The 23,604-nt window shown below is 56.4% G+C and overlaps 1 protein-coding gene across 4 annotated transcripts in view; it reads left to right on the forward strand.

Moving 5' to 3' along the window:
* The window catches only part of SH3GL1 (SH3 domain containing GRB2 like 1, endophilin A2), a 31,689-nt gene that overhangs the window by 242 nt on the left and 7,843 nt on the right, over positions 1-23,604 (forward strand). For 3 of the 4 annotated variants that reach the window (XM_075444474.1, XM_075444475.1, XM_075444476.1), the window contains exons 2-4: positions 20,871-20,939; positions 21,051-21,123; positions 21,770-21,913. In XM_075444474.1, the coding sequence (XP_075300589.1) occupies positions 20,871-20,939; positions 21,051-21,123; positions 21,770-21,913 (286 nt within the window). Of the gene's footprint in view, positions 1-4,175; positions 4,241-20,870; positions 20,940-21,050; positions 21,124-21,769; positions 21,914-23,604 lie in introns of those variants that run through there. The other variant, XM_075444478.1, reaches the window with a different exon arrangement.

The following is a 23,604-nucleotide window of genomic DNA, read 5'->3' on the forward strand; positions in this document are numbered from 1 at the left end:
GGTTCTCCCTCATCCTCCTCCCGCTGTCCGGGTCCGGTGCCCCGTCCGGGTCCGCCGGTCATCGCTCCCCCGGCCAGTCACCGGTGCCCGGTGTTCCAGCTCTGCACTCCCCCTCTCGCACCTCTCTGCAGCTCCCGGTTCTCCCGGTGCCCCCGCTCCCGGGGCTCGGTGTGGCCCCTCCCGCCTGGCAGGGCCCAGAGGACGCACCCGGGGGGGTCCCGAGGCCGATCCCGTCCCCCCGGGCCGGGGCTGTTGGGGTGTCCCAGGGCTCGGGGCCGGCCCGCTGAGCCCCCCGCTCATGGCGGAGCCCCCCAGCAGCCCCAGTGCCCTCGGATTTCCCAACCAGAGCAGGATTTGGGGGGGAAACCCCAAAGCTGGGAGGTGATGGCTGAGCGGGGGGCGAGGTCGGGGCTGGGAGCCCCAGGACCCTCGGCCTAGCAGCCCCGGCCCGGGCCCGGGGAGCTCCCGTTCCCCCAGAGCCGCTGCAGCAGGGCTTTGGCCTTGGCGAGGGCGCCCGGACCCCTGGCCCGCGCGGGAGACGGCAGAAAAAAGCTCATCAGATGTGTTATATTTAGCCAAGAGAAGATCAGTCTCGTAATTAATTGTTCCGACGGTAAGTGGGGGGTTTACGGCAGCCCAAAGCCCCCAGGGTTTGGTGCGGCTCCCGACAGAGCTCAGGGGGCTCCGGCTCATCCCCCCAGTCCTGGGAATCTGCTCCCTCAGGGTCCCAAACGCCTCCTTCCTCGCCCACAGCCTAAGGGGTGGCCGTCCCCGAGCCCCCTGCGCAGAGTGACCCTTCCCTTCGCCGCCGAAATCAACGCTCGGGACTTTTATAAAATGTATTTTCGGGACAATTTGGGAATGGCAAACGCTCCTCTGCTTGCCCCGGTTGCCGCCTCTCTGCCCCTGTGGTGAATTTAAGGTGAATTTTGCACAGATCTGCCACCAGACCGTGTTTTCCAGGCGCAAAGTTGAAACGCCCGAGCGCGTTGGCTGCGTCTGCCGCCTCCTTGCTTGGCCGAGTTCAGCAAAAAGCATTTTGCTTGAACAGCGGAGCAGAAGAACAGATTCCTGAAGTCGTTCCCCCACCCCCTTTCTCGCAAACCCCTGCGTCGTGGGGGTTTTTTTCTTACGCCTGCCACAGGGGAAGGCTGTGCCGAAAACTCGGCGTAGGAGGGTTTTGCTGGCGTGGATGCGCCGCAGCGGTGTCGCAGGGCAATTAGAGGTGAAAGCTCGTCGATGAGTCAGGAGTAGCGTGTTTCTAAAGTCTAAACACGTCACTAAAACATCTGGTGAAGCCTTTCTCGGAGGGAATTTGTTGTGAAGTCACACGTGGTCTTTGGTGGGGTTTTTTTTTTTGTTACAGGTGTCTTTTTTGTCTTAAAAGGGACCGTTTTGGCTGCTTGGGGAAAAATTAAACCGAGCGCAGCTGTGCAGGGAGAAGTCACTTGCCCAGCACGCGGACTTGGTGGCCCGCTGTGCTCTGGTGCACGCACTTCGCTTGGGCGCGGAGGTTGCGTTCGGCGGCGCACGAAACGGGGAGAGAAGGCGTGTTTGTTATTGCGTCCTGCGCATCTGCGACGGCGTCGCCCCTTCTCCGCAGCTCCTGGTGCCGCGGGGGTTCGGGGGCTGGGTTCAGGCGAAGAAGCCGGGTTTGCTGAAAGGTGTTCGGCCGGCGTCGGTGAAGCAGCTCGCTTTGCGGGGACGAGAGGGACGTGGTACTCTTTTCGGAGGCGCTGCCACCCCCTTGGCAGCGCCCTGGTGATGGGGACACGGGTATCCAAGCTTTAGAGATGCTTTGTCTGGAAACTGGGAGTGACTGGTTCCAATCTGGACATTTTTCTGTCTTCCCTTTCCACCCTCCTTCCCTTTCCCTCCGCCGGTCCCACTCCTCAGCCGCCCCTTGGCTGAGGCAGAGGAGGATTACTTATTTTTTGGCTCCCTTAAAGCTATCGGACGCTGCCAAAACCAAACATGTGGAAGATCTTTCCTAACATGTTATGTTGCGTTCCATGTCTGTTGTTAATCGAAGGAGAACGGAGGCAGGACCGGGGTCTGCGAGGGCCTGGGCACGGCTGGAGCGGGGGGTTTGGGATCCCCCTGCCTCCCTAGCACCGAGGGGCCGCTTCAGCCCCCTGCGCAGCCGGAGGGAGCAGGGTTTGGCTCGTGGGCTGCTGCCCTCTGAGTCCCGCAGGCCCACGGCTTCCCGGGGCGAGGCAGCCGGGCGCCCACGCGCAGGAGCGAGCCGAGATGGTAATCCTGCAGAAGGAAAAAAAACAACCCCAAAAAAGTCACGCTGGCAAGTGCTGCAGATGGTGAGCGGTTCTGTGTGTGCGTCCAGAACAGGTTTTGCTAGTTCACAGCAAAATGTTCTTTTTAAAAAAAAAAACAAAACACCAACGCTGTAGAAAGCATTCTTGCAGAAGGAAAGAGGAGAAACAACAGCAGCAGCTTTGAGCTCCAGCAGCGTGAGCTGGGAGCGGGGTCGAAGTCCCTGCTTGCCGGTACGAGACCATCTGGTCCTGGGGACTGTCCAGCCTTGAGCCGTCAGCATCCGCTCGGGAACTGGCAGGAACCTTGTGGTGTAGAAACGGCTTCATTTGCACCGTTTGCTTTTTATAAAGTCCGGTCTCTAAGTCCTAAAAGTCTGCGAAACTTTCTGTGAACCACTGGATCGGGCAGGCCGTGCGACCACGTGCCTGCCGGTGCTGTTCCTGGGTGAATCTGGCTGCCAAGAAAGCCAATGGGATCCTGGGATGCATCAGGAGGAGTGTGGCCAGCAGGTCAGGGAGGTTCTCCTTCCCCTCTGCTCTGCCCTGGTGAGGCCCTGTCTGCAGTGCTGTGTCCAGTGCTGGGCTCCCCACTTCAAGAAAGATGAGGAGCTACTGGAGAGAGTCCAGCGCAGGGCTACGAGGATGAGGAGGGGACTGGAGCATCTCTCCTCCAAGGAGAGGCTGAGGGAGCTGGGCTTGTTCAGCCTGGAGAAGAGAAGGCTGCGAGGGGACCTTAGAAATGCCTCTAAATATCTGCAGGGTGGGGGTCAGGAGGACGGGGCCAGACTCTGTTCAGTGGTGCCCAGCGACAGGACAAGGGGCAACGGGCACAAACTGAAGCAGAGGAAGCTCCAGCTGAACCCGAGGAAGAACTTCTTCCCTCTGAGGGTGACGGAGCCCTGGCCCAGGCTGCCCAGGGAGGCTGTGGAGTCTCCTTCTCTGGAGATATTCCAGCGCCGCCTGGACACGGTGCTGTGCAGCCTGCTCTGGGTGACCCTGCTTGGGCAGGGGGTTGGGCTGGGTGACCCCCAGAGGGCCCTGCCAACCCCCACCATTCTGGGATTCTGTGGTGCTTGCTGAGCGTGAGCGGGTTTGTCGGGGTTCGCAGCGCAGAGCAGCAGCCGTGCCTGGCACCAGCGGGTTGATCAGCCGCCGGTTTAGGGACAAGCCCTGGGTGGAGGCAGTGTGGTGGTGATACGGGACAGCAAACGTGTCCCCTCCCTCTGTGCCGGCAGGACCGCGGCTCCCAGTGCGGCTGCTGCGTGCGTAGCTCTGCTCCGGGCGGTCGGGCCTTGGCGGGCGACCGAGGCACGGCAAGGATGAGCTTCCCAAGAACTGTCATTTTGGGTACGGCAGGGCCTTTCTGGGGACATAAAACCTGTTTTTTCTGTGCCAGCGGTTCGGCTCGGGGAACAGACTCGGCCCAAGCGAGGGCGGACAGCGTCGCCTGTTTAAACCAGGCTGGCGTTCCGCCCCGGGCACCGCTGCCGTCCCGAGCTGGATCAATGTGCCTAATTAAAGCGAGCAAGCCCTGAATTTGCACGCTTCTTTCTGAGTTTGATGGCTGCTCTCAAGGCTTCTAAAGCTATTTTCAAAGCTGAAGAGCTAGCGTGTGCTTTCTGCCCGGCCCGGGCTGTGCTCTGCAGCCTCCGACAGCCACTTCAGCCCAGCGGGACCGCGCGATTCCCAAGCTCCGTGTGTCAGCAGCGCGCGCTTTCCGGCCGGTTGTTAACGAGTCCTGAGAGCTTCCTTCCCCGCAGCTCGGTGCCCGGGTGCTGCGGCGCGCTGGCGTCTGCTCGGAAGGCTGACGCGGAGGGATCCGCTGCGAGCCGCGCTGCGCAGGGACCGTTGGGTGACGGGGGACGGAGCGCAGCTGGCGGCAGGAACGGCATTTCTCCTCTGCTTTTTTGTTTTTCTTGGCCTTCGTGGTTATTTGCTGGATCGGGATTTCCTTGATTTCTCTTTGGGTGAGGTTCTTTCTGCTGTGGCTTCGTGCTGTGCTTTCAAATGTGTTTGTTCTCCTCGTTTTCCCAGATGATACCTTTTACCAGTTACCTTTCTTTTTGTTTTTCTGAGGTTAAGTCAGTCCTGCTAGCATCTGCCTCTCTGGGGCTTTCTCTTGGAGGCGTGAGGTGCCACTCCACACGCAGCCTCTGCTCTGCACACAGACGGGTGCTGGGTTTCTCCAGACGTCACAGACGCCCTGTGCCGCCTGTGAGCTCCTGCTGGAAGAGAAACGGGAAGCGCGGCACGCGGGATGACCTTCCACGTGGAAAACCAAAGCCACGAGGCCCCTGTCCCTGGCCAGAGCTGCTCTGTCGGGGCCCTGCCTCGCTGCAGATGGCTTGGACTGCGCCTGCCCCCCAGCCCCACCCTGCTCCCGCTCTGCTGCAGGCTGACGCACCCCGAGTTCGTCCGCACGTTTTCGCTCCAACTTGCCGCTGCTGGGGTTTAAACCACGGGTGGCGTGGGGCCGCAGAGGGGCTGGGAGGGCAGAGCCTCATGCCACAGCGCGGTTACCGCAGCGGCAGAGAGATCAAACAGGATGGTTTGGGCTGGGAGGGGCCTTTCCAGGCCACCCAGTCCAACCCGCTGCCATCAGCAGGGACATCTTCCACTGGATCGGGCTGCTCAGAGCCCCGTCCAGCCTGGTCTTAAATGTCTCCAGGGATGGGGCATCTTCCACCTTTCCGGGCAGCCTGTGCCAGCATTTCACCACGCTCAGCATAAAAAATTTCTTCCTTATATCTCAGGTCTGCTAGACCTCTTAGATCTTCGCCTGCTGCAGCTTTTTGGCCAGCAGATGCGAGTTCAAGTTCTTAGGACAGTGCCAGTGCCCAGAGACGTTAAAGTGGGGCACAGCCCCCCGAGACAGGCCAGTCTCTGCTCTGCAGTGGTGTGAGAACTTCATGCTGATTTGTCTACATCCTGCAGCAATTAGTAAAGCCCAGGGTGAACCCAAAATGCTCCGTGCGGTGGCTTTTCTGCTTTCCCAGAAAGCCGAGGTGAGAGGTGCGAGCGTGTGCTGGTGGCAGTTCTCTGCCCGCCCCGTCCGTGGGTGAAAGCCTGGGGAAGCCCTTGCTGGTGTGCTGGGGCTGAGACTTCACCCAGGAGAGCACCCAGAGCTGCCAGTGGAAGAACCAGGCACCCGAGGCGAGGTTGAGGTGCTATTTTTGGCTCAGATGTTCTGTTTTGAGCTGTTCTGGTGAGTTTTGCAAGCGAGCCGGCCCGTCCCTCTGCAGCAGGATCTGAGGTGCTGGGAACAGGTCGCTCCTTGGCTTTTCTGCCGCGGCGGTGGCTGTGTGTTGATGACGAAGGCAGAATGAGGACTGGCTGCTGCAACGGCTTGGTGAGCAGGTAACTCCGGACAGAGGTCGTTGGCAGTGTCGGGCTCTAGGTCCCTTATCTATAAACAGGAGTTTGGACTGGAGAGTCAAGGGATTTTGCCGATTCCTACCAGCCTGACCATCCCTCCCTCAGCACCTGATGTTTGCTCTATTAATATTAACCTGGGCTGGAGTCCCCTGCAGCCTCCCTAGTTTATCTTTCAATATTCATCTCCTCCCGAGGCTGGAAGAAAACCAGGTTTGCTGGAGCACGGTGTGACGTCCCGCCTGCCCAGGCGTCCGTCCGGGAGGGAGTCGTGCTCGGAGTCAGCCTCAGCATCCTCGCCCGACGCCCCGAGGAGGTTGCTGTCGCTGGAGATCGGTGTTCCAGTGGGGCACGTGTTTGCAGATCCGCGTGTGGCAGGTGAAAAAGTGAAGGCGGGCACACGTCAGCAAACCTGAGTGAAGGGGGCCAGACTTCAGCACGTCCCGCTTCTAGCCTGGGTGACGATGGCTGCTTGCAGAGATGCCTGCTGTCACGTCTGGCTGAAATGACTGCGTGCAGGATATTTTGCTCTTAACTCCCTCTCCTTTTCTTGCATGGTTTGTCGTCGATGAAACGCCCGGCACGGTGACGTTGTTTGGCTGGTTAATCGTTGTCGGAGCTGAGCAGCCCCGTAACGGAGCCGTTTTCAGCTTTTCTCGGTGTAGTTCGGCCTGTCTGGAGTCTCAGGCAGGGGATGGTGCGAGTCTCTGCAGCAGTTACTTTAACATGGCTTTTTTTTTTTTTTTTGCCCCTTTTAAGATTGCTTTCACAGCCATTGGGCTCTGATAGTAACGAGAAAGATTCTTGGAAGGCAAAGACAGAAAACAGAGATGGAAAACTCCAGCTCTCCATACCCTGCTCCGTTTGCTCCCCTCCTTGTTTCGAACGTCAGACAGGGAAAGTGTAACCCGCGCCTGGGGGAAGCCGGGCGGCAGGAAGGATGCGTGACTCAGGGCTGGGGGGGATTGCGCGGTGTTAGGAGCGCCGATTCCTCCTCCTCATCTCGCTCTCCATGGTGATGCCTGCCTGCTGCCTCAGGGCTTTTGGGCTAAAATGATCTATTTATCTAACGTTCTGTTTTCACAGGTTATGGGTGAGCTGTTGAAAGTGGACGGTGCCGAGGGAGATGGTTTCTGGATGCGGTGGAAGGAAATGCTTCCTCCCCCTGTTCCCTGCCAATAATTTCCTCCTGGGAAAGAGCAAAACAGGGATGAGATCAGGCAGGCTGGCTTGTAAAAGCTGATTCATTTCTTCAGCACATATATTTTTTTTTTCCTTCCTCCTCTCCCCCATCCCTACATATGCCAGCATCTCTTGCCAGGGCTCGCAGCCCCATCCAAGCCCCGGGTGGTAAAAGCAGAGGGACAGTGGCCCATGCTGGGAGCAGGGCAGCTCCTCTCGCCTGAGGCTGTAAAACTCAGAACTGTGGGCTGCCTCGGTGGGCTCGGTGCCCCTCGGGGAGGGAATTTGTGTGCAGTGGGGTGCGAGGGGTTCTTCCGAGACCTGAGCCCGCTGCAGCCTGCGTCGATGGTGCTGGCTCTGCTGGAGCAGGCTGCTGGTTTGCGCTGCTCCCGAGCAGGGTGCCAAGCTACAGAAAAGACCAGAAATAAAATAAATCCGTAATCCAGAAGGTCCTGGGTTTGTAATGCCAGCTGAACTCATTCGCGTGGAAACTCAGTGATGCAGCTGGACACTGATGCTGTTTCGTAAGACTCCCGCGTTGCAGAGGGCTGTGCTTCTGGTCCTGCCCATCTTCCTAATTGTGCTGATTAAATCATCAGCCTGAGCTGTGGAGTCAGGGGCCCGGAGCTGGAGCTCCTGCTGGCTGAGGTGACACTGCCTGCAGATCTGCTCCCCCCTGAGCTGTGTCCCCGGCTGCCACGGCCATGTCCCGTGTCTCTGCTGAGCGTGCAGGGCCGAAATGGATGGGGACGGATCCAGGCTCATGGGGCTGGGAAAGCCCCACAGCATCCTTTAGCTTCTCTTTTCATAAACTGCTGTGTGACGTGACTTAGTGCAAGATTCAGCCCCTTTTGGCCTCTCCCTGTGATTATAAAAGCGATAATTACGGGGTTTTTTTTAAAAAAAGTCTTCCTCTTCCCCTCGGCCTTGCCATCCCTTTAGTCAGCGATCCCATGGCTGTCAGGAACGGGTTCCTGTTGACAGGAAAGGGCCGTGCTTGGCCCAGGCTGCAGGGACAGAAAACCGTTCTTGGGACCCTCTCCAGCAGCCGTGTGACTTCGTTGCTGGATGGGGGTTTGCCGAGGGTGCCCGGAGGTGCTGGCTCCTTGCCCTGCGTCCCCGTCGCACTGGGACTGGCCCTGGGGGGACACGGTCACCCCACGGGGACAGGCACGGTGCCCCGAGGTCCTGGGCCACTGCTCCCCTTGCAGCCGATGGAGAATCCATCAAGAGGGAGTCTGGGCTGCTCTCGCTTCGCGGAACGGCCTTCTAGCCCATGGCATGTGTCCTCAGCTTTCTTGCCGATACCTTACGAACAGAACTAGTCTTTTTTCTTTTGAAGCCACTGGGAATTTTAGAATCTCCCTATCTCCTGGTGACTGGCTATTAATAAAGTTCATGATACTGCCACTAATTAGATTGCTTTTCTGCTAAAAAAAAAAAAAAAAATTAAACACTCCTCCATAATGAAATTCTGTCTTTCAGACAGAGGATAAAATCTGCATGATTGAAGCTTTAAAGGGCTTTTTCTAATTGAGAAAATGCTTCATAATTCACAGAATCACAGAATGTTCGGGGTTGGCAGGGCCCTCTGTGGGTCACCCAGCCCAACCCCCTGCCCAAGCAGGGTCACCCAGAGCAGGCTGCACAGCACCGTGTCCAGGCGGGGCTGGAATATCTCCAGAGAAGGAGACTCCACAGCCTCCCTGGGCTGCCTGGGCCAGGGCTCCGTCACCCTCAGAGGGAAGAAGTTCTTCCTCAGGTTCAGCTGGAGCTTCCTCTGCTTCAGTTTGTGCCCGTTGCCCCTTGTCCTGTCGCTGGGCACCACTGGAAAGAGCCTGGCACCGTCCTCCTGACCCCCACCCTGCAGATATTTGTAAGCATTTCTAAGGTCCCCTCTCAGCCTTCTCTTCTTCGGGCTGAACAAGCCCGTAATTCATCCTAGAGCTTGAAAACCAGGCTGTATCTTCTAGTTGTCCTGGACTTTATTCATCAATGATAATTTATTAACCACTTTCTTGACCAAATCTGTTTCGGCTTTACAGGACTAGCTATATTTAGACTTAATCCTGCCACCTTTGTGACGAAAAAGGCAGAATAATGGTGAACAATGATCTACGTACGAAGTAAATCCAGTGCGTAAGAAGGTGCTGTTTGTGACAAATGTCGTGTTTCCCCCCCTCACAGTTCTCTTCACTCGAGCTCCGTGCTGGAGTGTGTAGAAAACCTCTCGGTTGTGGCTGGCGCGTGTCTCTGCATGTGTTGGTGGGTGGGCTCAGGGGGCACTGGGCGGGCACAGATCTGCAGCGCCAGATGTTCGCGTGGCTATGCCCATAGCAAAGCTCCTCCTAATTGTGTTGGGTGGATTTGAAAGACCAAGGGAGTCTGCGCCTTTGTGCGCGATGGGGGTAACGTCATCTAATGTTATCCACCAGAATTTCTGGTGCACCTATTGCTCTGGCTGGAGGGCAGAAAGGCAATAGCGATGATCGGTAGTGGCATCTGTGGAGAGGGACCTGGGTGTGCTGGGGGACGACAGGTTGACCATGAGCCAGCAGTGTGCCCTGGCTGCCAAGAAAGCTAATGGGATCCTGGGGTGCATCAAGAGGAGTGTGGCCAGCAGGTCAGGGAGGTTCTCCTCCCCCTCTGCTCTGCCCTGATGAGGCCCCATCTGCAGTGCTGTGTCCAGTTCTGGGCTCCCCAGTTCAAGAAAGATGAGGAGCTACTGGAGAGAGTCCAGCGGAGGGCTGCGAGGATGAGGAGGGGACAGGAGCATCTCTCCTACGAGGAAAGGCTTGAGGGAGCTGAGCTTGTTCAGCCTGGAGAAGAGAAGGCTGAGAGGGGACCTAATATACGCTTACAAATATCTGCAAGGTGGGTGTCAGGAGGACGGGGCCAGACTCTGTTCAGTGGTGCCCAGCAACAGGACAAGGGGCAACGGGCACAAACTGAAGCAGAGGAAGCTCCAGCTGAACCCGAGGAAGAACTTCTTCCCTCTGAGGGTGATGAAGCCCTGGCCCAGGCTGCCCAGGGAGGCTGTGGAGTCTCCTTCTCTGGAGATATTCCAGCCCCGCCTGGACGCAGTGCTGTGCAGCCTGCTCTGGGTGACCCTGCTTGGGCAGGGGGTTGGACTGGGTGACCCACAGAGGTCCCTTCCAACCCCCACCATTCTGTGATTCTGTGATCTGCAAAGTAAAAGCAAACTGCAGTGTCCCGGCAGGGAAGTTTTCACATTTAAACCATTCTGAAATGAGTATTAGCAAGCGTTAGTGATGTGCAGCGAGAAAAAAAATGGATTGAGCATCAGCTTGCGTGGGCTGGAAGCATGACAGAGTGCCTGGGTGGGGGGAAGACCCCTGAGCAGAGCTCTTTGAGGAGCTCTGATGCGGGAGCAGGAGTGTGATCCGGCCTGGCACGCCGTTGCTGACTTGCTCCCGGCAGTCTTAGGGTCGTCTGCTCGCTCGTTCCCAATCTCCTTTTCCTTAGGATGCCGTGCTCTGGTCTGATAGCCTCTAGGCTTTTCCTAGTATTCATGTTAACAAGGAAAACGCGTATTTATAGTGTTCTCAATTATTTCTCTCCCTCTTTGATGTTTGTGTACACTGAGATATGGCCAGGTCCGTCCGGGAGCTTTCACTTGGCCAGCGCTGTCCATGTTGAACGTGCTCTGCGTGGGGCTGCCTCTGCCCCCTCCAAGCCAGGAAGGGTTTTTTGCCTCCCCTTTGATGGAGCTGAGCTCCTGCTCCAGCTCGGCATCTGTTTTGATCTCCCGTCTGTCTGTAAACCTGCCCGGGAGCTCGCCGTGCCTCCTCCCTGCGCTCACCGACGCTGTCTGCCGCCCAAAACTGAGTGCAGCCGTGGCTGAAATTGTTGGGTCATTGCTCGGTGTGTCCCATCAGCCTGGTTTGGTCTCATCACGCTGCAAATCCGGAGGTTCTTCTGCCTCCTTCGCAGTTCCTTCATTATCTCCAGGCTCTGTTTCTGGTTTTTTTTCACTGGGTGACCCCGATTAGAGTCGTGCACCCCGGGGAGGTGCTTTTTCATCTGTCTCGGTTTGCACAGGAGCAGAAATCCCGTCTGCTGCTTTTCGCAAGCTGTCCTACAACCGTGGTGTCTTCCCCAGGGACGTACAGGTGTCGTAACCCTCCTGGTCCTTTTTTTTTTTTCCCACTTGCTGTTTGTGAAATCCTTAGGAGCGGCGTGCAGGCGGGCCATCGGGGCTGACCGAAGGACGGGACTGCCGGGTGCCCTGCCTCGGTTTGTCACTGCAGCTTTGCAGAAGGGGACACCGATGACGGCAGTTACTCGGAGGCATTTCGAGTGCTTTGTACTTTTATATCGCATCTGATGAGCGGCTCCGAGTCTCAGATGCCAGGAGCCGCTCGTCTTTTTCCCCTGGGTCTGCGAAGGTCGTGTGGAGTTGCTGAGGAATGCTGGCTCAGCAGCTTTGCGAAAGCCAGGCCGTGATTCACTGAGGCTCTCCCGAGACAGGACATAGGGAGGTTGGGCAGGAAATCTGGATGCAAGGAAAACATTCCACGTTTCCCCTCGGTTTGGTGGACTTCCTCTGAATGGCTGTGGTCGCTGCGAGCGGGTGCGAGAAAGGGCAGTACCGGGGGAGAAAGGAGAGCTGCTGCTTTTTTCCTGACTTGTTTTTGTTTTCCCTGTTAGCTTGACCCAATTAGTTAGTTATTTATGTTCCCCAGCTAATAGAAATGAGGTCTCAATTGGTACCGAGCATGTGAGAAGTAACTAATAATAGGAGAAAATATTTAGGATGCAAATGGCTGTTGCTGGCTGTTGGGAGGTGCCCCCTTCCCTGCAGCAAGAACATCTCAAGCGTCTCCCCACAGCAAGAGCTGCGCATTGGGACCTTTCTCCTCCGGGCTTAGTCCACTTTTAAGGCAGCGTCGTGCTCTGTCTGCGGGCTGGCCCGTCCCTGGCGAGCCGAGCTGTCGGCCGCTGCTCGGGGAGGGAAGGAGGCACCAGCCTTCTCCTGCTGGGAGAGTCAGCTCAGAGGGCACCAAGGTGGGCACGGAGCCTCGCAAACGGGGATCAGAACCAGGAGTTCAAATACTGTCGTGGGACAGACAAGCAGAGGACGAGTCCCCCGAGCAAGCAGCGGCTGCGTTGTGCTGCGTGTCTCTGCCCTTCCGTGGCCCGAGCTCTGTGCGTGTGACCTGCTGGCTGCTGCTGAAGTTACATTTTTTTTTTTAATTCATGCTGTCCTCATTCCTCTGAGCCCATGTGCTGGATGGAGATGAGTCATTCGGTAGCTTTTTGAGGAGGTGATGTGCCAGGTGGCTCCCTAGAAAGCCGTCTTTGCATGTGGCAGCTCTTTCTTTGCGGTTTCTATACGATAAGATTACAACCTGAGGTCGCTTTGAAGGCTTTCTGCCTTGTCAGGAGGGAAGGGAAGGAGCTCTGCATTGTTCGGGGCTGACCTTCCTGCTCCAGATCAAGGAGATTCCTCCAGCACTGGGTGGCAAGCGGCTCGGTCCCCATCTCAGATGGTGAGGGGGTGGAGAGCGCGGTGTGCTTCTCGACACGTTTTCCCGGTGCACGTGTCCGGAGGCAGCGGAGCACCTCTGCGTGCCTTCGCCCGAGTACATCGCTGGTGCTGGGGCGGAACTGGGCTCCGCGTGAGAGATGGGAACAGGAAAAATCCCAGAATCACAGAATGTTGGGGGTTGGCAGGGCCCTCTGTGGGTCACCCAGCCCAACCCCCTGCCCAAGCAGGGTCACCCACAGCAGGCTGCACAGCACCGCGTCCAGGTGGGTCTTGAATATCTCCAGAGAAGGAGACTCCACAGCCTCCCTGGGCAGCCTGGGCCAGGGCTCCGTCGCCCTCAGAGGGAAGAAGTTCTTCCTCGGGTTCAGCTGGAGCTTCCTCTGCTCCAGTTTGTGCCCGTTGCCCCTTGTCCTGTCGCTGGGCACCACAGAACAGAATCTGGCCCCGTCCTGACACCCACCCTTGAGGTAAAAATAAAGGGAAGAAAGCTCAGGAGAAGATTGAGGGCTGGATAACGGAGTAAAACCACTCCTGTGAGCTATTTAGCAGGGCGAGCAGACACCTTCGCGGCCGGTGGAGTGGTCGGGTGCCCCAAGGCAGGTTTGGCCAGCGGTGGGGCTGACGTTGGGAGCCAGCAGCAGGGTCCTGCTCGGAGCAGGAGGAGAGCAAGAGCTTCAGCTGCCGTTCCGTTCCCCACTTTGCCCCACAGCCCAACGGGGATGTGAGAAACGGTGAGACGGTGTCTGCCGCGTCACATCCAGCTTCCGTTTTTTGCTCTGCTGCTAACCTGCTCTTGACAGCAGGCAAATCGCTTCCTCTCGTACTTTCCTCCTCTAGCACTTGTCGGTCTGCTCTCCGTAGAGCCGCAGCTCGTGGGGCGAGAAGGTCCAGCGGGTGCAGCAGTGCTCAGCCTCGCGAGGACCACGGAGCTGCTGGGTGCCTCCAGTCCCCAGCTATCCGGTGCGTGGGGATCTGCTGGGGGACGGACCTTCCTCTTCCTCACAAAGCTAGTGGTAATTGTTCATCCCCTTTTCCGCACAATAAACACTTAGATCTGTTTTCTTTAAAGTAGGTCAGAAGTGGCTCAGATTAGCGTGTGCTTTGCTGTGGGTGTGCCAATCTCTCCTTAAACTGGGGTGTCTGCTGCCTCTCAGCAGCATCCTGCCTGGAGAAAGGATGCCTTCCGTTTTTAATAATAATAAAAAAAAGCTTAAAGGCCTCTAAGGAGGCACAATACAGTCAGACCTACAAAGCGACCGTGAGCAGGCAGAGCTGCCGGCTGGCTGGGGAGGGATGGGATGTGTGCTGCGTTGCAGCTCTCGGTGGGTTTGCGTCCGCTGCCGCAGCTCCGTGGGGTCCGGCCGATCGCCTCTTCCCGGTTCCCAGCCCCGTTTGCTGGCTGCCTGTGCGGCCGGGAGCTGGGGATGTACCCGAAATGGCGAGGCCTCGACACGACGCACGCGTGCTCTGGATCCCAACCGGTGTCTGCTGTCGGACCAGCACCGTCCGGCCTTGCCTCGTTCCCCAGGATTACGCCAGGAAGGTGACAATTAACTCAATTAACTGTTAATGAGATGCTCTGTGCTGGCTCGGGCAGGCAGCACAGCAGAACTCAGACATCGGTGGGGAATTGCCGTCAGCCTTGGGTCACCTCCCAGCACAGGCTGGTTCTGCAAGGAGCCTCTGCGGTGGCCGAGATGTGCGGGGGGCTCGGGGGGGACCCCAGGGGCTTTCTGGGCGCTGCACCCGGGTTTTGGCACCGCTGAGCTCCCGCCTCTCCCGGGCACGCTGTTAACAAACAGAGCGGGTTTCCAGGAGGCTTTTCTGGGGCTCTGCAGCCCTGCCGTTGGCAAGCCCCACGGGCTGCAGCCGAGTGACTAAACCCATTGATTACCCGCCTGTTTTGAAGCTTAAACACACACGCAGCGACAGAGTAAATTGTCACGTTGGCTCTGAGGAGCTGCGACCGCCCAGCCGCCTCTTGCACTGCGATGGCAAAGCTGCCCGTGAGGATGACTGAAAATTACGCTTAATGCCAGGGTGTCAGGGCTTGCTGAGCCGGAGCAGCGGTGATGGCTTCATTTGGGTTTTACGGAGCATCCCGCAGATCCGTGCCGCTGGGCGCGACTGAAACTGGGCACCAGTGATCCCAGTTAACCCTGGTTTTCCTGAACTGCTGCTTCTACGTGTCTCTGCCAGGCTGTCGTGTTGCGCTCAAGCCCTCTTCATCTGGGGTTCAAAGCATTTACAGCACCTTTTAAAGTTATTTTGTGGGCTGGCTTTTTCCACTGAGCTTGCTCTTTCCTGGTGGAGGGAAGGGTAGAGCTGCTGGTCTGTTTGTTCATCTGTGGTTTTATTTTTTTATTTCTTGAAGGGAACTTTCTGTTGAGAGGCAGAGGGTGGCGGGGAGGAAGAGGAAGGCTTTGGTACGGCAGCATCTGGAGGGATAAGGTTTTCATTCTGCTGTTTTGAATGCAAGGACGGCATATGTTTGATGTGTTATAAATAGGCCTGACTGTTAGTTATGGGAAAAAAAAAGCAGGTTTAAAAAAGAAAAAAATAGTGTTTGTGTTTCTCTTGGTGTCTTTTGTGTGTTCAAGGCAGGGGGAGTTAGGGATAATTTCCCATTTTAAAGTATCAAAAGGCTAAAGAGCAGAACATCAGAATCGGGTGATGTCAAGTCCCATGGGAAAGCTGTTCATTAGCAGAAAAGGACACAGACTTCTGGCTCCCGCGTCCGCGGGCTGCGCAGGCGAGGACCTTCGGGGTGGGGTGTGCTGCAGATCTGCCTTCCCCGGGTTTCGGGGTGCCTGGCAGGCGTTCCTCGGCTGGGGGAAGTCTGGCTGATGACATCTTCCCTCTCAGTTTGTCATGAATTTTGCTGAAGGTGCTATACAAAAAAATCTCTTTTTTCTTTTTTTCTACACATCTGTCAAACCTCTGCTAACAGCAGCCCCTGCGAGCGACGCAGCAAGGCCACGGAGCACAGCAGCCCATCCCGTTGCTCCGAGCTGGGACTGCCCGTCTCCGCTCGGAAAACAGCCTCGCCGACAGCTCACAAAACCTCTCCCCATCCTCTGTGCTCCAAAATATATCCAGGCACACCCTGGCCAAACACGTGCTGCGCGGTGAAACACGCTGGGCACGGCCGCGTGCTCCTGGCAGGAGGGTGGAGAGGGGTGATGCTGCAGCCAGCAGCGAGGGAAGCACGGCTTCGGGGTGGGAGCAGCCATGTCGGGGTCCTTCTCTGGGCCTTTGGGATCTGTTTGGGGTTCAGTGGCAGCGTGGGCGGGCTGGTACCTGTCTGAGCTGTCTGGCTCATACAAGGGTGCCCGGTGAGACACAGCAAGGGATGGACACTCAGATTTCTGTATTTCACAGAATCACAGAATGGTGGGGGTTGGCAGGGCCCTCTGGGGGTCACCCAGCCCAACCGCCTGCCCAAGCAGGGTCACCCAGAGCAGGCTGCACAGCACCGCGTCCAGGCGGGGCTGGAATATCTCCAGAGAAGGAGACTCCACAGCCTCCCTGGGCAGCCTGGGCCAGGGCTCCGTCACCCTCAGAGTGAGATACGCTGCACGTTGTCCTGGGACTGAGCGGATGAGATGGAGGAATGGTGGGTTTTGAGGAGGGGTGCGTGGATTTTGTGTCTGCGCAGCCCTCCCTCGTCCCCGAGTTAACGTTCCTCTCCCAGCTCTAAGAGAGAAGCCCTCTTCGTCGGGCCTTTCTCCCGCTCCGTGTACACAAACCGCTCCTGCCTCTCCCCGTAGCCAGCCTCCTGCCGCAGTAGTTGAACAACAGGTCTTTCATTTCCGAAGAGCTTCCACCCCGCGCAGCCCTGCGGTGGGTTTTGAACAGCGAGGGGAAGCCGGGATTGTTCGCATTCCCACGCCCCTGCGAGGGAAACCAATGGAAACCCCCGTGAGTCGACGCTCTTCGACGTGACGCCGTAGGAGCCGCAAAGCACGGTCGGGAGCGGCACGTCGGTGGCGAGAAGCGGTCGTGTCTCGTCCCTCCGGGCGAGCGCTCCGGCAGACGAAGCAGGCTGGGTGCCGCGCTCCTGGGGATGCTCACTGAGGGAGAGCCACTGCACCCCAGCTCCAGCGCTGAATTAAACGCACCTCCCTGCTCCCTGATCTCAGGTCAGAGCTATCTAGGACATATTTTAACTACCAGTATCCTTTTAATTAAATATGGATGGGAAGCGAGGGATTGATTCCCGGCTTCTCTGTTAGGGTTCGCGTGCACCGTCTGCTTCGTTCCTCTTCCCCCGCCCTGCGGCGTGGTTTGGTTGGGATGCCAGGTAAACAGCCGTCCCGTTTTGAAGCACTTTTTGTCTCGCTGAGCCGTGACGCCCAACTATATCGCCTTGTGCTAATATTTGCTCTAGGAAGCATTTGGCTTCGGCTGCTGTGGCAGCGCTGCTGAGGGCTTCTGCTCTGTCGCTGCGCCTTGCAAGCAAGCGCTGCCTCTCTGAGCTGCGGCAGGGCTTGCTTCGGCTTTAATGATTCAATACCCGTCCCGTCCTGGCAGGGCTGGGAGAGTGAAGAGACCGCAGAGGACAGACTTGTTCTCATCTTTCACACCGAGTCTACTGATGCGCTTCAGCGTCAGCCTGCAAGAGAGTGTTTGGGCCACTGAATTTGGTTAATGATTTGCATGTCTTGCCTTGCACCGTCCTTTCCCTGGGTTCACACCCGTCTGGATTGCGGTGCTCACAAGAGGTTATCATAGAATGGTTTGGGTTGGAAGGGATCTTAAAGCTCATCTGGTTCCAACCCCCCTGCCGTGAGCAGGGACATCTTCCACCAGCCCAGGGTGCTCAGAGCTCCATCCAACCTGGCCTTGAACACTGTCAGGGAGGGGGCAGCCACAGCTTCTCTGGGCAGCCTGGGCCAGTGTTTCACCACCCTCATGGGGAAGAATTTCTTCCTGATATCTAACCTAAATCTGCCCTCTTTTAGTTTACAGCCGTTCCCTCTTGTCCTGTCACTACACACCCTTATGAAAAGCCCCTCTCCATCCTTCCTGTCGGCCCCTCCAGGCACTGGCAGCTGCTCTAAGGTCACCCCGGAGCCTTCTCTTCTCCAGGCTGAACAGCCCCAGCTCCCTCAACCTGTCCTCATAGGAGAGGTGCTCCAGTCCTCAGATCATCTTCGTGGCCACCTCTGGCCCCGTTCCAACACATCCCTGTCCTTCTTATGTTGGGGGCTCCAGAGCTGGACGCAGGACTCCAGGTGGGGTCTCAGAAGAGCGGAGTAAAGGGGCAGAATCCCCTCCCTCGACCTGCTTATGTCCCCAACCAGGGCAAGACAGGCTTATCCAAATCTTCTCCCGGCTGCTCAAAAAATAAAAGTGCAGAATAATTGTCACCGCATCCTCAAAAGAGTCCCCAAACCACTCCCTGGAGGCAGCTGTGCCGGGACGTTGCGCCAGCAGCGTTTCACCGACCACCTTACAGTGCTCTTAAGCCAAGCTGGATGCGACAAGCAACGCGTGGATGCTTCCTTCCTCTCCCATTCCGCAAGCGAAGGGCGAGCTTCCTTGTGAACCTCATGCTCCCTCCAGAAAGCAGCCTCCTGCTCGCCAGCCTGCGCAGGCTCTTCGCCGGCGGCGCGGTGGGATGCACGCTGCGGCGCTTGGGAACTTGGCTGCCGGTCGCGTCGCGAAGCTCTAGGTTAAACACGGAGCCCGCGAGGGCTGCTCCTGGCTCGTGTCTCGGCTACCGCCGTGGGGGAATCTGCATTGGTTCGTCTCCCTGCCTGACAGATTTTGGAGCGTGGGGATAGGGATGGAGCTGGTGCGGATGGCACGCGGTCCCTCCTTCTTTCCTCCCATGCTGAAGCCTCCCAGTTTAATTAGAGCCAGCAGGGAGAGAGCCTCAATCTTATTATTCCTTCACAGCAGGGCACCAGTAGTATTTCTTGGACGTCAAAAGGAGGATTAAATTAGTCTGCAGGCGAGATTTTGGGTGGTTTTTTCCCCCTCCTTCACATCTCAGCTCTCTGGGAGGTGTTAAGCCTCCAGAATCACTGTGGTGATCAGTGCCTTTGACATGGCATGCAGTCCCTGATGACAGCAGAGCTCCCTGCCAGAGGGGTTATTTGCAGCTTTCTGGGCTGGAAATCCGTGGGTGGGTGGGTGGAGAAAAGTGGGACTGGAATTGCTTGGGATAATTGTACCCTTCCCAGGTGTATTAACAAATAAAGGAGGTTTCCGGAGGTGCGACCATTGCGAAAGTGATCCGTGCCGTGCCGGGGCGTGCGGCAGCCCCTTTCTGCGGGACTTTTGGCAGGGGCCTGACGATGGCAGCTGGGAGCGAGTTTTGCTCTGCTGAGCTTGCCCTGGCAGGCAGAGCAACTGCTTCATGAGGTTTTTTCTTCTCCCAGACTCAGTGTGTCTGGAGAGGAACGTGCAGCTCCCCAGCTTGGAGCCGGCTTGCCAGGGTGCTGGCACCCCAAGCACGGAGCAGGCGTCCAAAAAAAGCACGAACTCACGCTCGGATCGGTTGCGGATCACAGCTGAGGGGTGGCAATGTCCCTTCCAGCCTCTCCCATCTGCTCGCCGGACACGGCACGCTCTTGCTGGGTCCTGCGGACCTGTGAAGACCTGGTCTGAGGGTTAAGCAGGAGAACGAAATCCAGAGCTGAGGTGGGCGAAGCAGGAGAGCAGCAACCCTTTGCTTTCCCCCGGTGTCTAAATGCCAAGGGTGGACTACAGCAGTCCCTCTTTCTCTGGCGTGTCGGGTCCTCTGCTGAACTGTGCTTCCTCTGAAAGAGTTAAAGAAGGCTTCCCTTGGTGCAGCGAGGCCCCGAGAGGCTTTTGCCTCCTTGGTCAGCCTCGCTGAACTCTCATTTTGGCCCTGCAGTGATTGATGCCATGCGGCTCCGTGCTGAGCGGTCGGTTAGAAGAGCTCTCCATGCTCCCCAGCTTCTCCTCCGCAATGTCTGCGCTGCCTTGGCAGCTCTGAACACTTGCAGATGTCTCCCCAGCGAGATGCAAGAAGCTTCTCAGCCGTGGCTGTGCTCTGAGCGGCGACGTTTGTGCTCAGCACCAGAGCCTGGCTCTCGGCGTACGGAGGGTCTGTGAATATGCACATTATTTTGGATTATGTTTGGATTCTGGAGGTGGGATTTTGCTGAAACGCTGAAGATCTTGTTCTTCTCTGTAACAACAAGCATTTCTTCTGAATGTCCTGCTTGGTAACTTGATTTTTGGGGGCTGAGCATGGTGTGGTGGGTGCACACGCACAGGGCAGAGCGGCTGCGGTTGGGGTCTCCGAGTGCTGTTGGAGCTCGGTGGTTACCTAAAGGGTTCGTTTCTCCCCCCCACCGGCTCTTCCTCAAAAAAGCAAGGAACCGTTTTGAATCCCTGTGGGAGCAGGAGGGTTCTAGAGGAAGAAAGACTTGATAAAATCAGATATTTGATGTTGAAGTAAACAAACCTGTATTGTTCGTCCAGAGCTGGAGTTCTGACTACAAACAGCAGAAATCCTGGCAGTACCCTGCGGCAGGCGTGAAGTGCCTGGGAGTCAGCGCCTGTTTCCTAGACCACTTTTGATGTCTGTGTAGGTAATTTGCTGTCCGTTTGGACCAGTTTGTGGCAAGATAATCACTAATTTTGGCCCATCCCTATGTCCCGCATCCCCAGGCACTGCCGCTTGCTTTGCCACACCAGCATGGGGCTGGGAAGGAAATTTTCCTCTCCGTTTGGGCTGCAGGGAAGGGCACTTTTAGGTGGATTTAATAAGGCAGTTATTATCCTTCAGCTCAGGCAGCTGAATGGAGAGGTTTAGGGAGCAGGGGTCCTTTCTCAGACCAAGCAATATTTGGAAGCAAGCTGATAAGCCCTGCATGCAAATAGCCAAAAGCAGCCCTGTCTTCGCAGCTCGTCAAACATCTCACCTTTTCGCTAGTTTTAGAACAGGCGTCAGAGACGCTTTGATAAATGGATTTGAAAACTTTACCGTAGCTTCCGCAGGTCTATTCTCCGCTGACAAAGAGTTCAAAGCCCCGTGTCCCAGATGCTGAGGTCCTCCAGCAGTTGCCCTGGGAGCGATGGTTGAGGGCTCTGGGAGGTCTCTGCTCTCTCCAGACTCTGCCCTTGTCCTGGCTGCCATCAGCAGAGTGTGTTCACTCCCTGTTTACTCGCATTTTGCCACGTGTGAAGCTGAAGCCTTGGCTCAAAATGGAGTCGAGAGACAGTTCTGCTGCTTGCTTTTTCCAGCAGGCGTTGGAGTTGGAGCCGTGTGGTGTGATTTAAGGAGCTGTGTAGCTTCTGCTGGGTGAGGAATATCTTGACTGAGCTGTCCTTTGGGAGGGTAGGAGATGCTTGTATTTTTAGTGGGGCAGCATTTGCAAAGAGTCTTTTTGATGTGCTTTGGGCTGTTCCTGTCACCTCCTTTCTCTCGCAGATGCTGTCTGGACCACTCCTCTTCCCTCTCTGCCCCAGGGACTTACTGCCTGAGGTGTAAGGAGCTTTTAGCAGTTGCTGCTGTGCCTGATTCCTCCTCCCTTGTTCTTTTTCTGCAGCTGGTCAGCGAGAAGGTCGGAGGGGCCGAAGGGACCAAGCTAGACGATGACTTCAAGGAAATGGAAAAAGTGAGTAGGGAACAAGAGAACTCCGTAAAATTGGCCATATAACTCTTCTGTGACCTTGGCAAAGCCCTGGTCTGATCTTCACTGCTGCGGGCCATCTTGTCTTTCCTACAGAAAGTGGACCTGACCAGCAAGGCAGTTACAGAAGTACTGACCAGAACAATAGAGTACCTCCAGCCGAACCCCGGTGAGTGCCCGGACCTCTCCTGTCTCCTTCCCTCTGCCCCTGAGTTTGCCAGGAAGGAGACAGAAGGGGCAGAGAGAGTCAGAGAGAACCTCTTTGGCCCTGAGATATTGGTCACCAGCCCACGTTCGAGATCAGGCGACGCGGGTGAAGATCCAGACACCCCTCTTCCCCTGTGCTGTGTTCCTGGGCTGCAAGATGCTGCTGTTGCTGTTGAACAGTGAAAGAACAGACACGTCTTTCGCCTTGGACCTAGAGAGGCCCTGAAGGGGACCCTTTTCTGGGGGGATGTCCAGAAAAAGTGACGTCTCGGGGCTGGGAAGAGTGGCTGGCTTTGTAGGCATCATCTCTGGAGCCTGCTGTCGTGCGTGCTTGCAGGCAGCTCGTCCAGAGAGCACTCCAGGGACTATGGGAGGGCTGGGGAAACTCCTCTGGCCTTCACTGGCGAAGTGTGGGGAACTATTTTTGCTTGCTGTCTTGGAAAAGAAACTTCTCTTTTTGCAGCGAGTGATATTTCTGGTAGATGAAGACAATAGAGCTTCTTGGCTTCGGGTGTAGCTTAAAAAAAAAAAAAGAAATTTGGCAGTGGCCAGCAGCTGCTGGCAAGTCCAAGTAATTGCAAACACGGCTGTGGCTGTTTCTGTGCCAGCTTCCAGAGCCAAGCTAACCATGCTCAACACGATGTCGAAGATCCGCGGGCAGGTGAAGAACCCCGGCTACCCGCAGTCGGAAGGGCTGCTGGGGGAGAGCATGATCCGGTACGGCAAGGAGCTGGGCGAGGACTCCAACTTCGGTGAGTGCCCCGTCGGGCTGGCTCCCCTAGGAGCGTGCGGATGAGGTGGCGAAGGCTGCTGCCAGATTTCCAAGCTGTTATTCGAAATTCTGGAAGGGCTGCGTGACCCTTTGCGTCACCTAACAGTACAGGGGGGCTCTTAAAAGAGGTTTGAAGGCGTCCACCCAGGGCGTCAGGGAAGGGTGAGCAGAGCCCAAGTGTCCTGGCATTATGTAAAAACCCACCTCTTAATGCTTTCTTATTAAACACTGAGATAAATTTACAAGTAGAAAAAAAATGCTTCCTTGCTTCTAAACTGAACAACGGTGACGTGGAAACGAGATTGAGTGAGATGGGAGTTTTACGGTGCGGCTTCCAGCTAGAGCTCTGCTACAGGGAGGCTGCAGCCAAGAAATCGTTTTGCGTGGCGGTTTCTCATAGCCACGTGTGACTCGCAGGGAGGAGGGGGGTGAAGCCTTTTGGTGACATCAGTTTTAATCCACTAAAACATCAGCCTGCGCGCGTGACAGACCTGGTACAGTACACAGCTGTCCGGTGGCTTCCAGCACAGGGAGGAGCCTTCTCGCCTCAGGAAAATTAAAAAGCTCTGGCTGCTTTGTGGGAGTGACGAGGGATTCTCGAGAGTGTCTCTGGCCAGCTCCAAGCCCTGCATCTCTCTTGGCTTGCAGGAACCAGGGCTGTTACAGAGAGCAAGGGGGAAGGAAGTTTTTAGAACACACCGAACCCGATTTCCTTTAATAGCCTCTCTTTAAAGGAACACTTAACTTGATAAATTTCTATGTTAGTACTGCATCCCTCCCTAGGACAGGTTATCTGGCGTTATCACAATGGAAATAACTCTTCTTGTGTATGTATTTTTCCAGCTGGACAGCAGAGAGATGTTTTCACTTTACCCTCTGTTTCACTTGTGTATTCTCCTGTGCTAATGTAGTGCTGAAACAGTTGGTTTGCCAAAGCTGCACAGGAAGAATTTAAGCTATAAATGGCTTCCACTGGAATAAAAGGCCAAGACTAAAAACGCTTTGCTGCGAGTCTGTCTGGCTTAGCCATCACTGTGGCAGGAGCCTTAGAAAAGCATGGAATGAAACAGGTTTCAAGAAGCAACTTGGAGCTCTCTGATTCAGAGGGGAGGAGAAGGGGTGAGGTTGGCCCAGTAGAGGTAGTGTCTAAAATGAGTTAAAGGCTGCAGGTTTGCTGCCAGCATCTGGGGAAACTTGAAAAGTTGGTCAGAGCACTCTGGGCTTAAAATTGTCTGAACAAAAGGATGGCCAGGCTGGATCAGACCGAATGCGCCTGTGCCCCGGGCTTCTCTTGCCAGCAGTGGCCAAGGAGCAGAGCCAGGATAAAACACCGCATGGCCAGTTAGCAGCTCAGCGGCTCCCTGAGCTAACTGGGAGTTTAGAAATACTACTTTTAAAAATATTTTCACCTTTTCCTTCCTCTGTGTAGTTGGTAGAGATTGTTCCTGTTTTTCAGAGAGGAAAAAATGAAGCCTGTTAGTGAAGCGTCTGGTGTGGAGTCCGTACCAACAGGCGGTTGCCTGCTCTCACGCCGGGCGCCGCTCGCTCCGTGCCAGGCTCGGAGATTTGCTCCGGGTAGAGATGTGGACGGGGGACGGAGCTTGCACACGCTGGTGTCTTGGCAGAATGGCTCTGCATGCAGCCGCCACAGACTTCGGCTCTGTTTAACTG

Source organism: Opisthocomus hoazin, chromosome 27 (assembly GCF_030867145.1).
Source record: "Opisthocomus hoazin isolate bOpiHoa1 chromosome 27, bOpiHoa1.hap1, whole genome shotgun sequence".
NCBI classification, from domain to species: Eukaryota; Metazoa; Chordata; class Aves; order Opisthocomiformes; family Opisthocomidae; genus Opisthocomus; species Opisthocomus hoazin.